Raw genomic sequence first — 16,233 nt, 5'->3', positions numbered from 1 at the left:
GTCGTTTACAAGCCACCACCCGAACGATCAACACTGATCTTTTGCTTAAGGGCCTGGGCTTCTTGTTTTTGATCTTCCATTTCAGCCAAACGGGCAAAGCGTGAATATGCCACAGCACCAGTTTTAATGGCCGACATCATCTGAAATCCAAATAAATTTTTTTATTAAAATTTAATAAAAAAATTCAAAAATCGAAAATTACCTGAAGATATTCATCCAGTTCAACCTGACCGTTCATGTTGGTATCGATTTCTCTAAGGATTTCATGCAATTGTTCACCGGAAATATCACCATCACCAAAGTTCTGTGGCAAAAATAAAATTTTTTTTCAATTGAATTTTCAAAATCCTAAACTAAAAAGGGTTTTATCATTTTTGTTGAGCCCTCTGGACAAATTTTTTCAATAGAAAAAAATTCGACCTTTTAAAAAGAACAATTTTTGTCAAAAACAATAAAAGAAAAAATTGCTGGGCCATCAGGGTCATTTTTTTATAGAAAAAATTCGTTGGCCTCTACACCAATTTTTTTATAGAAAAAAATTCGATGGTACCTCAGGACCAATTTTTTCTTTTGTTGAAAAAAAATCGTTGGCCTTCCATTTCCAATTTTCTATAGAAAAAAATTCGATTGGCCCCCAGGTACAATTTTTTTCTACAGAAAAAAAATCGTTGGGCCCTCAGTTACAATTTTTTTCTACAGAAAAAAATTCGTTGGGTCCTCAGGTAAAATTTTATTCTACAGAAAAAAATTCGTTGGACCCTCTGGTCCAATTTTTTTCTATAGAAAAAAATCGTTGGACCCTCTGGTCCAATTTTTTTCTATAGAAAAAAATCGTTGGTCCCTCTGGTCCAATTTTTTTCTATAGGAAAAAATAATCGTTGGCCCTCAGGACCAATATTTTCTATAGAAAAAAATCCTTGGACCCTCAGTTCCATTTTTTTCTATAGAAAAAATTCGTTGATCCCTCAAGACCAATTTTTTCTATAGAAAAAATTCAATGGAACTCCAGGACCAATTTTTCTCTATAGAAAAAATGCCATGGGTCCTCAGGACCAATTTTTCTCTATAGAAAAAAATTCGATGGGCCCTCAGGACCAATTTTTCTCTATAGAAAAAAATTCGATGGACCCTTAGGACCAATTTTTCTCTATAGAAAAAAATTCGATGGACCCTCAGGACCATTTATTTCAATAGAAAAAAATTGTTGGACCCCTAGGACCTCAGGACCACCTTCCCAAATACCGTCTAAATGAAAATTAAACTCCCGATTTTCTCCTAACTTACCTTAAGGGCGCGACGAATATCATTGATCGAAACATAACCCTTGTTTTCTTTATCAATAAGTTGGAAGCGTTTAATGTATGTCTGAATTTCTTCCTTGGACAATTTAATTTGTATTCTCTCCTTAGTGGCACGATTAACCATCAGACCCATTTCGCCGGCCAAGAATTCCGAGGCGGCTTTAATTTGTTTCTAAAAAAAGAACACAAACACTTGCTATACAAGAAACCTCTGATATTATTTAATTCTGCTCTCTCATCTACCTCTTTTTCATCCTTCGACCATTTCAACTCCTCACCCATAATATCGACAATAACCGGCAGGGCTTCCTGGGCAGCTTGCACGTTAAGGAATGACAAACGCAATCGGCGTGCAATCATGTCCACAGCATTACAGGCATACTCCCTGACACCATAACGGATTTCAGCATCAATATAGGGAAAATCGGGATGGATGCGATTACCGATGATGGGCCAGCGTTTGCCAGTTAGGGAGGCCATTTTGGCCACAGCAAAGGCACGATCACCATATGACTTGGCCAAGTGTTGGGCAACTTCGCATTCCAATCCAAAATCTTGTACCAAACGGATGTACATGGTTGGGGTCCAACCCTGGCCGCCCTCAATCTTCAAGTAGGAGGTAACAGCTTCAGGACGTTCTGGTTTCAGATTACAAGCTAAAACCGAAATAAAATCAAGTAATATTACCTATCTTTCCTAGATTGCCTCTTAATTACCCACCTTTAATGGCCGCATCCACAGTATGTTCCGCCATAGCCCTGTATGTTGTCCATTTGCCACCAGCAATGGTAATCAAATTCGATGGACTGACATGGACAATGTGATTACGAGCCAACGACTGGGTATCATCCTTATTGGGATCTGACACCAATGGACGAATACCACTCCAGGCGGACAGCACATCACCACGTCTCACCTCAACATCGGCATTGAGATAATTCTTGATTTCATTCAAAATGAATTGAATTTCATCTTCCGTGGGCTTGGGATTGTGCGTAATGTCACATGGCAGATCTGTGGTGCCGGCAATTGTCTGCCTCTGCCAGGGTAAGAAGAAAATTACACGACCATCTGACGTCGATGGATCCAATAGACCCATTTGATCGGGACTATAATAGCCAGGTAATACAATATGGACACCGGAACTGGGGCAGCAAATTGTCTTGACAGTTGGATCGTCCATTTTGCGAATGGTGTCGGTGAACGGGCCGGTGGCATTAATAATACACTTTGCCTTGACGTCGAACACCTTGCCGGACATGTGATCTTTAACTTTGGCACCGCACAGCACCTTTTTGCCGGAGGCATCATTTTTCTTGTGCAGCTCAAGGACTTCGACGTGATTGCATACGGTGGCACCGTGACGGGCAGCTGTTAGGGCAACTGCCAAACACATGCGGGCGTCATCCTGTTGACCTATAAGGAGAGGGGAGGGGAATCGTTAAAATAGGTTCTTGAAATTGATAGAAAAAATTCATTAAGTCATCAGGATAAATTTTTTTCCATATATTCGTTGGATCCTCAGGACTATTTGTTGATGAAAAAAATCGTTTTTTCTATAGAAAAAAAAATCGTTGGCCCACAGGACTAATTTTTTCCTATAGAAAAAATTCGTTGGGTCCTCAGGACCATTTTTTTCTATACAAAAAATTCTTTGGGCACACAGGACCAATTTTTTCTATAGAAAAAATCGTTGGGCCCACAGGACCATTTTTTTCTATAGAAAAAAATTCGTTGGGCCCGCATGACCAGTTTTTTTATAGAAATATAAAATAGATCACTCTACTTACCATCATAATAGACAATAGCACCGCATAGCTTATCCCTTTTCAACATGGGGAACAGTTCCAAAGCATCTTGTTTCGATAGATAATACGAACTCTTGACATTACGATCGCCAGCAACCAAATCGTAACATTTAATACCAACCCAATAGTATGGTACCTGCCACCATCTAAATGGATACACACACAAAACAAAGAGACAATTACTAATCGGTTCCAAAGCAAAATTCTATTTTAGGACATTACTGATAAACTGGCAGCATAATAGGCAATGGATGAGCTAAATGGGGAGCCGATTCAAGCATGGTTGCTCTCTCTTGTAGGGCTTCCTTAACCATACGATATTGTTCAAAATCTAACTACAATAAGCCACAAAAAATACACAAAACAACAATAAATATTATTAACATATGTTTGTATCTGTTCAGTTCGGTTCGGTTTTGTTTTATATATTATATAGCATATTTAACTACAGCCTTAATTACAGATTTTTTCTTTCTTGGCAGTTTATCTTGTAATACTTACGCCTAAAATAGCCTTTTGCAAATAACGCACACCACCATGAATCAATTTAGTCGAACGCGATGAGGTACCACTGGCAAAATCATCAGCTTCGACTAAAGCTGTTTTCAGGCCGCGAGTAACAGCATCCAAAGCGCAACCGGCACCAGTGGCACCACCACCAATAATAAGTACATCAAATTCTTCACCAGCCATCAGAGATTTCATTTGTTCGGCACGCGAGACCAAGGTACGCTTACGTTTGGGTGGTCTCTTCATTTCGGCAATGGCCTGAAAGGTATGGAAAAAGGCCACAAGATTTGTATCGGAATTTTGAAATATTTAGAGAGAAGTTTATACCGTATGTGGTGAATTCCAACGGTCGATCGTCCATGTTGCCAAAACTGTACCAATAGTGGCACTTAAGGTTGTCACACCTATTTGATATAGTCTCGATGCCATAATTTATTCTGCAATAAAACAAAAACAATGAAATACCATATTAATGTTAATTTTATAAGCCAAATCAAGGTGAATCTTTCACGACGATGAGAAAGCAAGGAATCAATCAAGAGATTGAGGAGGATAATATCTCACAATCGCCCCTCCAAAGGGGGAGGAGACTGCAAGCAGTCTAAGCAAAGCGGATTGATAATGGCGGTCCTCTAAGATTGTTGAGAAATCTTTGACACCATCATCCACTGTGAAATATGGCAAGGCAGTGCCGAAGTCAGAAGGAGCATTTTGAAAAACTTCTGCTATCAAATAGTGACGGTGAAGAAGATATCCCAGAACCAATAAGAGATTACGGTATAAATTGTATACCACTTAGCCAAGATGAGGTCAGAGTAGTAATTAATCGGCTGAAGAACAATAAAGCAGCATGTGCCGATTGATTACCAGTCGAACTATTCAAGACCGGTGGTCAGATGCTGCTCAAGAGCATGTACCAGCTGATTTGTACAATTTGGCCAGAGGAATACATGCCCAATGATTCGAACCTCCTGTGCATCCTGTGTCCCGTGCACAAAAAAGGAGACAGGACGATATGTTCCAACTATAGGGGAATAAGTTTCCTTGACATCGATATGCGATAAGCCAAGGGTCAATGACATTATTGGACCATACAAATGGGGCTTCAGGCCTGGCAAATCCACCATTGATCAAATTTTCACCCTGGAAAAGACCAATGAAAAACACATCAACACATTCCATATATTCGTCGACTATTAAGCCGCATTCGACAGCCCTATCCGTTCAGAGGTGTTTAAAGCCTGGTCTGCGTTCGGCATTCCTGCAAAATTAATACGGCTATGCTGGATAACTTTAAATGGCACCAGGTCAGCAGTTAAAGTCGGAAAGGAACTCTCGGAGCTCTTCAATAACGAACGTGGATTCACACATGCGAACAGAAATGACACTCTGTATACCAAACAGCATATGAGAGTAGCCTTAAATGGGAGCTTTTGGGTTCTTGAGCGCGTTTTCAACCCAATTGGCTGAAATTTGGTACATTGGGTTCTTGTTGGGTACCAAATATATCCACTAAAAAATTATATATATAACGGCACCTCCCAATTTTCGGTATTCATTGTTCTAGAGCGCGTTTTTCAACTCAATTGGCTGAAATTTGGTACCTTGCGTTATTGTTGGGTACCAAATATTTCCACTAAAAATTATAAATATATGTCCACTTTTTCTGTTAGCCCCATTTATGACGGTACCCCCGAATTTTCAGTATTTTGGGTATCTTGAGTGCACTTTTGAACTCAATTCGTTGAAAATTGGTACAATGGGTTCTTGTTGGGTACCAAAAATTTCCACTAAAAATTATAAATATCAGTTCACTTTTTCTGTTAGCCCCCATATAACGGTACCCCCAATTTTTGGTATTTTGGGGGTTTTGAGCGCGTTTTCAACCGAAATCTCTAAAATTTGGTGAGTTAAGTTTTTATTGGGTACCACATTTCCTAACTAAGAATTATAAATCTAGTCCCATTTTTTCGGGTAGCTCCCATATAAGACACCCTAAATATTCGGTATTTTAGGGTTCTTGAGCGCGTTTTTCAAAATATTTCGCAGTAATTTGGTATTTTGTAGTCGTATATGCTAACAAATCTTCCTACCAAAAATTATTAACATTTTAGAGGTAGTTCCCATATAACCCCCCTTCTTATATTAAAATAGTTAGCTGATTAGTATAGTATTCTACCATAGTATAAGGTAGTATTCTACCATAGTATAAGGTAGTATTCTACCATAGTATAAGGTAGTATTCTACCTAGTATAAGGGATAGTTATTACACGAAATAGTCAGTTTTACCCTACAAATTATGGAATTCTAATACGATTTAGACATCGGTTGTAATCATTCTGTTTTCTCAGGAAATCGTGATAATAAACTCGAACCTGACGCTAATGAAATATATCGGCCAGCATTTAGGCATATCTCCCCTATATAATTGTACTGAAATTTTTATTTGGTGTACCCAATAGGTTCACTTTTTGGTATGTTCCCTATATTATCATTTGAAGTATCTGTCCAGTATAACTATTATAACGTTACATCAAGTTATAATATTGTCAGGATATAAATATATTTAATCATAACCTTCAAACCTCAATTTATGTGGTTAAATATTTTGCTTCTATGAACAATGAATTCATCTTTGTTTCTATTCGAATTCTAAATTCGCAAGATTATTCTTCTTTAAATAGACACGTTGATTCATGAAATTGTTGGCTATTGCAAATTCAAATCGTGTTTCGAATTATAATCAAAGCATGAAATATGTGAGAGTTTCTAAAAATATATATTTATCTAAACGATTTGCAAGAATTTCTAAAAAAAAATAATAAATCAAAGATGGGCTTTAAAATTCTTACTCATTATCAAATTTGTGTCAATTTTTAGGGATTTCCGATATATATATTTTTTTAAGTAATTAGATCATTTGTTATGTATCTACATATGTTAGGCGTGTAAACAATAAATGTTTTATCACGTTTTTTGTTAGATATAAATGCCGCTGGCGCCGAAACATTTGTTTTTAGTTGGAAAATAATGCATGGTGAAATGGTTTCCCCCTCCTAACAAAAAAAGGCATTTATGGCGCTTCTAGTTGTTTCAAGGTTAAAGAGTTAGAACTATATACGAAGTGAGCTACACCTTTTAGTTACCTCAGAAAAATATGAATTAAGTGTTTGACATACATTCCAGTATCTTGTCATACATACATACATTCACATTTGGTAAATTCAATTCTCAAGATGATGATGTTGAGGTTGATGACGAAATTATGCTCTGGTGACAATATTTACTAAAAAAAAAATAAATTTCTTTTATACATTTTGAGTGTGGGAACACATTTGTATATCTATTTCTTGTTCTAAATATGTATGTACATGTATTGTCTATTAAACTATATGGAATTAGTTATATGTATATATCTATGTCATGTATATGTACACACAGAAACAAAAACTAAATTCCTTGTTTTTTTCTTTCTTTTATTTTAACAATAGGTGAGCAAAAATAATATTCAAAAAAAAGTAGACTGCCGGAGCCAACAATTTCATGTTTATTGAGTCATCAAATTGATGGTTTCATTATTGTTGTGGGTCGGGTTGTTGTTTTATTTTAATATTCCAAAACAAAATGATGTATTAGTTTTTGTTATACTGCAACACAGCAAGTTTTGCCAATTAAAAAAAACACACACACAAAAATGATGGATGTATGAGACCACCGGTATTTTTTTACACATATATTTTACAAAACGCCACTTTTCAAATGGGGTGAGCAATTGTTTTCGTATTCCGCAGCACTGTTTTTATAATTACAACATTATTTAAATTTTGTATTTTTTTTGCACTAGCAAGCTTTCTCACCTACAATTTTTATGCACTCTACTAAAAAAAAAAACAATATTATTTTTTACGCATTCTCCCCCTCGTTTTTCGAATACTACGTTTTTTCTCGGTAGTCCAAAACCGACTGTTGTGTGTTTTGAAAACTTCACCACACGCAAAGACCCAGGGAGCAGCAGCGAGCATGAGTTAAAAAGCCGCCATAAATAAGAGAATGAATACATGAAGAGACAAGCAGACCCCACGAATTTCAGAATTCATTCACCACCAACAATCTGGCATTTGGTTATGGGGTTTCAGAGCGGAGAGAGTGTACCTCTACGAAAGAGAGAAATTTCATTATTGAGGTGGGGTGTTTCCTCCCCCTATATTTAGTAGCAGCATTGGAAATATTCTCATAAAAAAACAAATGTGAGTGCATTATAAACAATAAAAACAACGATTTCCTTTTTTTTATAAAACTACTACTAGGTTGTGATGCAACAATTATACTGACATAGACGGTGAATGACACACAGCGTATTTGTAAATAAATAATTTCTAAATAGTTTGAGTAGTATGTGACAAATCTTATAACTATTTTTATAATTAGATAAAATATTGAATAGCAAAATATATCGTATATATATATATATATATATATTAAAAAAATATTTTAAAAATCCACGCCCTGTTGGCTTCTAGAAAAATATTATTTTAAAAATCCACACCTCAATTGGCCTCTAAAAATATTCTTTTAAAGATCCACACCTCAAGTGGCCTTTAAAAAGATATTCTAAAAATCCACGCCTTATTGGTTTCTACAAAAAATATTATTTTAAAAATCCACGTCCTGTTGTTCTCTAGAAAAATATTTTAAAAATTTACGTCTCATTTGGCCTTTTCTTATTGGTTTCCTTTTTCATTCAATGCAATTTAAAACTAGACCTAAATTATTTATTTTCAATTATTTTTTGCATACTTTCAGGCGCCTTATTTAACGAAAGGTGTCATACGAACTAGAGGAACTCTTCAACAAGGATATCGATTATCAAGTGAATAAAAAAACTTAAAACTTTGCAAATATGTTGGAATCTTGAAGAATATACTCTTTAAAATGATGTATGGAATCCACCATACTAACCTCAACTTCTTGCAGTTGGGGACCATTTACTTAAAATCGGACGAAAATATATATGGAAGCTACATCTAAATCTAAACTGATTTTCACGAAACTAAACACAAATCGAAAGATATATAGGGACTTTGGTGTACCATTTTGGATTAAACCGAACGAAAAAAATATATAGGAGATATATCCAAATCTGAACCGATTTTCACGAAACTTACACTTGTTATTCTGGACTTAATTCAGTACGCTATACAAAATTTCGTGCAAATCGAATGAAATATAGGGACTTTGGTGCACCATGTACATTAAATCGGACGAAAATAAATATGGGAGCCGATTTTCACGAATCTTAGCACACATCATTCTAGACTCAATTCAGTACGCTATGCCGAATTTTGTGCAAATCGAAAGATATATAGAGACTTTGGTGCGCCATATACATTAAATCGAACGAAAATATATATAGAAGCTATATCTAAATTTGAACCGATTTTTCCCAATTGGGCCAAATAAATTCGGATCATAAATGCGACCTGTACAATTTAACACGATTTGGTCCAACGCGTAAAACTAAGCGACTATTTCTGTCATCAGTAGCCCTCCTCTGGACGATCTGGCTTTCTATACAGACGGATTTAAGATGGAAGAAGATACAGGGGCTGGCGTCTACTGTGAAAGGCAAGGCCTTGAGTTTACCTAACCTAGTGTTTTCCCAGCTGAAATCTTCACGATTTGGAAGGCAGCGGAATTGATAAAAAGTCTGAATGCAGAGATCGTTGAACCGGTGACTATCATTGTGGATAGTCAAGCGGCTCTTAAATCCATCAAAAATCCTGTTACATCAAATCTGAGGCCGTCCTCAAGTGTAGAACACCTTTGGAAGAACCTACAGCTATCGACTGTGTTGGGTACCAGAACACCGTGACATCATGGGCAATGAAAGAGCGAACGAATTAGCAAGACGAGGATCTCATTCTAGAGATCTAACAATTGATGGCTCAACCAAACCACCCATGTCAGAATTTTGAGGCGTTCTTCGACACAACGAACCTAGGTGCTATGTGTCAACATCTATTTGGCCGACTCTGTCTACCAAAAGGACACACTCACTGTTGCAAAGCTGAGCAAAGCTGAAATAAGAGTAATGACCGGAATCATTACTGGTCATTGCAATATCAGGACCTTTACCCGTAAATGGGACCATGGTGCTACTGATTGCTGTAGACTCTGCGTTGACGAGGAGAAGGCGGAGACAATTGAGCATCTCCTGTGTCGCTGCCCAGTCCTGGCCTACAGACGGCACAGACTAGTGGGTGCTCACATTCCAGCGAGTCTTAGTTTCTTATCAACAACGGAACATGCTCTAATCTACAGCATCATTAGAAACCTAAAGTGATTGGGAAAGTGCAACCTTGACACGTTATATATCTTCTTCTGTCCGATCTCTATAGCCATCGATACTATCTCTTACTTAACTTCTTACACAAGGTAGTGTGAGCTTCTCATCTCTCCCTATCCCCTTCTTTTCTCCCCCTTTAGATCTCTCCATATTTTTTTCTTCTCGTGATGATCACAATGGAACTGACGGTCTCAAAGACTGCTGCAGCCACATTATTGACAGCATATCCCCAAACCTAACCTACAATTTAACATGGACAGACGGATATGCATAAATCGACACAGAACGTGATTCTAGGCATATTCTCAAAAGAACCTTGAATCTATATAGTTTCTTTTTGCCTGTTACAAACATATGTACAAAGTCATAATACCCTGTACCACAGAGTGGTAAAGGGTATAAAAATGCACTGTAAAAACCCAAATTATATTTAGGTTATATAAGAAATAATAATATTTCATACTAATATCCTTCTCATATTACCCTTGAAATGGCATGTATTTGTAATTTATATTTACTGATAAAACAATTGCCATATACACCTACATAGATAAAAGTAGATAGTTTGTTAACAACGTTCTTATAAATATTGACATTGATATTGTCAATCTATTGACATTATCAATAATTAAACAAACATATGGCCAATTCGATAAGTACTTCCTCAATAATAGCAAAAACAAATATTACAATCGAAAGCTTTATGGTCTAACAAATGATAGACATATTTTCTTTTTTCAAATTCCAGTTGGAAATGCTTTCGATTGGCTACATTTTTTACTTTGCATAATCATTAGTTTATATTTGTTGTATATTCAATATTTTTATAATAATAGTAAAATATTTTACCTTTTCAAAAAATAAATAATACTTTTATTTTCACACTTTCCAACTTATACTACTTTATCGATTAAACACTGCCAAAACAATTCAAAAACATTTGCCAATTAATTTGGCAAATGTTAAAAAAAAAAAAAAAAAAAAAAAAAAAAACATAAACATCTACAACTACTGTAACAATTTTCTTTGCACAAGTATCGTTGATGATGATGCTGATGGATCGTCACGAGATTTGTTTTGTGAGCCAATAATAAGAATATACTAAATGCCTCAACAATGGTCAGACGGTCAGTGAATTGTTAGCCTTTCAACTTGTTACGAAATATTTAATGTATGTTTTTTTATTTTATAAAACAATTTTATTTTATAAATCCCAATTAAATTTCCTTAGCCAGACTTCGACTATGATGTTCTAAGTGATATATAACTGATATATACCTCATTGCCTTGTATTCAAACCTTTATTTTTTGTTTTTGCTCTAAATTTTCTCTCTCTCATTAGGTTGTCCTAATGACCAATATTGCTGCAATAAAAATTTAAAGTCCAGAGTGAAGCCAAAACAAAAGACAAATATCCTCAGCATTTTTTTTACAATATTATGGAGGCTCTGTTTGCTTTTAACTTATCTATATGAAGTGACCACCACCACGCTTAACATTCTGTTTCATATGAACGTCATTCATGGATCAATAAGGTAAATAATTAATTGTTGTCTAATTTGATTTTTAATTTAATTTTCAGATTTTTTTAAACAAATTAGTTCATTTAAATTTCTGTCAACCGTTCAAACCCTTTCCGAGTGGACGAACACGATATTAGCTTCAGGTCCTTGTCACAAAATGCTAAACGATATGCTGTTAAAAATACACTATATATTGAAGCGGAATATGAAATATTGAGCTTACCAAAGGTAGGTAAAGCTTTCCATGTGATCTAGAAATCTAAATGCAATTATATATTTTAGATTCTATTTTTTATATTCGATACACCTCTAAGAATAGCCGCTCCATATAGCTACATTCACTTTAATGAATGAAAATGACGTGAAGGATGTCTGCAAGGTTATGCCGGAATATATCGAGTCCGTCTTTGGCAGTTACATTCGTTAGTTGTACTTGGAAATGAGCTGAAGTTGTAGGTAAAGACTGAATATTCATATTCACTTTAATGAATGAGAATGACGGGAAGGATGTCTGAAGGGCGTGTGAAATGTTATGCCGGGATATATCGTAGAGTTGTACAGTTCACGAACGAACTAGTTCAAATGAACGATTCACTTAAAAGACCAATAGAACTAGGTCTTACAAATTCGTTCTTTTTAGTTCATTAAATGAACGAACTGGAACAGTCGTACCTTTTAGTTTAGATGTGAGCGTTTTAAGACTTAGTTCGATTTGAAATCCACGCTCATTTTATTTTGCATGTGATATTACAGCGCTCCCATTTAGTAAACACTAATAAAAATATATATGTTGGCAAGTAATTTTTCAAAAAAACTTAGCAAGTGCTGTGTCCTTGCATTAATTCTGTTTTTACTGTTTTTTTTTATGTCTGAAAGACGTGTGTAAGGTTTTGCCAGAATATATCGAGTCCATATTTAGCATTTGCATTCGTCAATTTCACTTCCTGTGCGGTTGGAAATGAGCTGGAGTTGTTGGTGAAGACCTTCGCACATATCGGGGCATAAGTCTTCTTTCAAAACTTAGCAAGTTCTATGTCCTTGCATAAATTCTGTTTTTACGCTCCATTAGATCAGCGAGTACGTTGAAGTTTTTGTGGAATAACTGTGTCCGAGAGAATGAATTTCTTTGTTTACTTTGATCTTTCGTCTGCTATTTCATTACCTGTGATGTCACGGTGTCCCATAATAGCGGATAGCTGTAAGTAAGTTCTTCCAAAACTGTTCTACACTTGGGGCCTCAGATTTGATGTAACAGGATTTTATGGCTTTAAGAGCCGCTTGACTATCCACAAAGATAGGTACCTTTCAACGATATCTGCATCCAGATTTTTATCAATTCCGCTGCTTTCAAATCGTGAAGATTTCATCTTGGAAAATACTACAGTTGCTATCCAACGTGTAAGAAAAGACTACAGTTGCTATCCAGCTTGTAGGCAAGCTCAAGACCTAGGCTAGACGCCAGACCCTGTACATTCTTTCATATTGAATCCGTCTGTATAGAAAGCCAGACCGTTCAGAGGAGAGTTACTCCGGTTCCAGTCGTTTCTACTAGGAATAACGACATCTACATCAAATCTCAGGACTGGTGATATATAGTCGCTTAGTTTTACGCGTTGGTCCAATGTCATACCTGGTTCGTTCAAGATACAACCATGCCCAAAGGTACAACTTCGCCAAAGATTTTGTTCATGCAGCCTTAGGGCACTACGCACGGCTTGACAGTTAATGCTGAGGCCCAGAGGCCTTGTGTTCAGAGCTGGGTGCTCCTCGTGGCATCTGTTATTAGAATTAATGCTCTTTGTACATTATCTGTTCGCTGGATGTCCCCCATAATGTACATATATCTTCATAATTAGAATAAAATTTTATGTCAATATATGCACGATAGAGCTCGCAATATTGAATACAGAGCTTTAAAATTTTGCACACACATAGCTACTATTCATAGGTTGTTTGGTGTTTAAAAATGGGTTATATTGTGAGAATTTTAAAAATATTTTCCAACAGAATTCTATTGATTTAATTGCAAAAGTTTCTGCCAAAAGTATTCAAAATGTTTAGATGGATATGGTCTATACAATAGAACCTCCCAATTTTTGATATTTTTGATTTTAGTGGCTGCAATTTTGGTATCTCTTAACAGGTATATGTCCATTTTATTTATAATCCTTCTGTATGTATTCCCCCCGATTTTCGAATGATGTTGGAAGTTTGTTTAAAACATTCCATGTAATTTGACGGGACGGAAATCCATCTATAATTGGAAATTTCATGGAGAGTACGGTTCGAAACTTAACACCTTTTTACTTGTTAATTATCATATGTGAGACCTTTTGGCCACTATTCTTAAACTTTCGATCTCATCGAATAAAAGCGAAACAATGCAATTTCTATGCACATTTTTTAAGAGACCCATTCAATATTATATACAAATTTATTGTCACCTTTTGTGTAATTAATTATCGATAAACGTTCCTATGTTTAAGTAGCATTATATTTTTTTTTTTTTATTTTCAATTTTCTTTTTGTTGTTCACTTTTCAAAATTATAGTTCTTTGTTTTAGTTTTTTTTTTTTAAGAATGCCGCTTAAAATAGATGCAATTTGATTTAATTATTTAATGATAGCAACCAAAACCAAATCCGACCGAAAAAAAACTAGCAACAAACGGGGACGACGACAAGAAGCAACATGTCATGATGATGCTGCCAACAACACAATCATTTGGTTTGGCACTATCTCGTAGTTCCAACTGAAGTCTCTGTGGGTCCGGTCATTTACACTTGGCCAAACTGTCAGACTATAATCGCGATATATTTCTCATGCCTCTCTACGTACGTAATTCTACGAACATACTTTCGTAGGTATGTGCAAATGTTACATTCCAAAACCGCACATTACCACCTTTATGACAGAAACGCACTCACTCGGCGGTCACAACATTGACCAGACAAAACTATTCCATAAATAAACAAAAATTGTCACAGTTTTGTATTAGTTTTTTTTAATGTTGTTGTTTTTATATTTTAACATTTCAATTTGTTCTCTTTCTTCTCCTCTTCCTCTATAAATATAAAAATAATTTCACTTGAGGAAAGTTCTCGGAGATAAAACGAATTATCATGTAATTGATTGCACAACACTTTTTGTAAAATTTTTGCAAGCAAAATTTCATTCAATTTTTTTCTTACCCCCTTTAAAGTATTTTGTTTTTATATAAAATTTTCTATTTGTGTTATTATTGATTTAATAACAAAAATATAATCCACCACCGTTACCGTCGTGAAAGACCCACTTTCGTTTATCCAAAAGGATTTTTTTTTGTTTTTGCTTACCGCCTAACCACTAATTTGTTAACCTTCTTCGCACGAGATTTGGACCGACCGATTTAAAGGCAAGCGACCGTCTTTCACATATGTGCAACTTAAAAGAATTTTAGCGCTACGGAACCGATATAATTTGATGTGTAATAGTTTTGATTAAATGTAATCCACCTTTTGTCGAGCTCTCTCCCTCTCTCTCAATTATTCTCTGCCTCTCGTTGACTAAGTACTTTACAATTGTTAGATGTACTACTGCTTCTATTTTTCCACCTCACAAACATATCGTTTTGGCGAGAATTTTGCAAATTGCATTCGTGAATTTGTTTCGCCACAAAAAAAAATTGGCCCTCCCTCGGCTTGCGACATCTGGTCGTGACTTGTTGTCTCTCGTCGTTGTCGTTCAGTTGTTAATACACAGACAAAAAAGATAAAACAGATGTTTTATCTTTTAGCTTTTTTTACAATTACCCAAATTTTTATGGGTCTTCCATAAAGAGTTATTCTATTTCTGATAAAAAAAACCATTTATAATATAGTGGGACAATGTTCCAAGGTTGATTTTTTTCATAACAAATAGGGGCTATTTTTCCCGACAGGGGTTTTCGTATAAACAAATTGCAGACCTTAGACGTTTTTATCTACAGAAAAATTCACACAAATCTATAAGGTCAATTTTAGAATAAAAAATTAAGGACCAGACAGGGTTTTTTCGTAAAGAAAATCGCACCAGTATAGAAAAAGTCCTAGTCCGTTCGCAGACCCTTATAAAAAATTTACACAAATCTGCAAGGTCAATTCTTTCGGATCGAAGAAAAAAATCACAGTTCAGACAGAGTTTTTTCTTAAAGAAAAAATCACACCAGTATAGAAAAAATCCTAGTCCGAGAGGGTCCGATTTTTCCGTATAAAAAAAAAAATTACTCAGACCTGCAGGGTCAGAAAACAGTTAACACAGATCCCATTGCAGACCTTTAGCCGCCATTTTTCTATATAAATGGGTTTTTCGTAAAGAAAAAATCAGGACAGTATAGAAAAAAATCATTGTCCGTTAGGGTCAGATTTTTCCCTATAGAAAAAAAAACGCTCAGACCCGCCGGGCTGATTCTATCCTATAAGAAAACAATTCATACAGATTCCATCGATTTGGTCCAACGTTTGCAAATCGCAATACCTCTTCCAAACATATATCATGTGGGTCGATGGGTCCACTCCTTCTGGTACCCCGCCTACGAAGATTAGAAATTCTTAATAATTTGTACAATATCAAGCGAATAGAATGTCCAATTTGCCTCCAAACTTTACACGTCGTAATTTATTTTACCAATCCTAGATCAAGTTCGAATATGAGGCCCATCGGTCCACTCCTTCTTGTTCTTCCCCTACAAAGGTTCAAAATGTTAATAATTTTTTAGTCCAATATCA

General features: G+C 35.6%; 1 protein-coding gene across 1 annotated transcript; it reads right to left on the bottom strand.

The window, feature by feature from the left end:
- Nucleotides 1-4,066, bottom strand: LOC133323092 (glycerol-3-phosphate dehydrogenase, mitochondrial). Its single transcript, XM_061532050.1, has 9 exons — nt 3,947-4,066; nt 3,611-3,877; nt 3,332-3,444; nt 3,092-3,255; nt 2,022-2,717; nt 1,545-1,957; nt 1,285-1,473; nt 203-304; nt 1-140 (listed from the first exon to the last, which is right to left on the bottom strand). The coding sequence occupies exons 1-9, from the start codon at nt 4,046-4,048 to the stop codon at nt 6-8; spliced, it is 2,181 nt and encodes a 726-aa protein (XP_061388034.1). The 5' UTR covers nt 4,049-4,066; the 3' UTR covers nt 1-5.
- Nucleotides 4,067-16,233: the final 12,167 nt, after the last annotated feature.

The sequence above is a fragment of the Musca vetustissima genome, unplaced genomic scaffold (genome assembly GCF_032173495.1).
Source record: "Musca vetustissima isolate MV318-11 ecotype Yass unplaced genomic scaffold, APGP_CSIRO_Mvet_v1 utg15667, whole genome shotgun sequence".
Classification (NCBI taxonomy): domain Eukaryota; kingdom Metazoa; phylum Arthropoda; class Insecta; order Diptera; family Muscidae; genus Musca; species Musca vetustissima.
This window is presented reverse-complemented; position numbering and strand designations above follow the sequence as displayed.

What these genes read in the sequence shown, in the direction of transcription:
- LOC133323092 (XM_061532050.1), bottom strand. Translation starts at nt 4,048, where the DNA reads ATGGCATCGAGACTATATCAAATAGGTGTGACAACCTTAAGTGCCACT. An exon ending in ATTATGCTGCCAGTTTATCA is followed by an intron (nt 3,256 to 3,331) that starts GTAATGTCCTAA and finishes GTATCCATTTAG; the next exon opens with ATGGTGGCAGGTACCATACT. An exon ending in AACTGGATGAATATCTTCAG is followed by an intron (nt 141 to 202) that starts GTAATTTTCGAT and finishes TTTGGATTTCAG; the next exon opens with ATGATGTCGGCCATTAAAAC.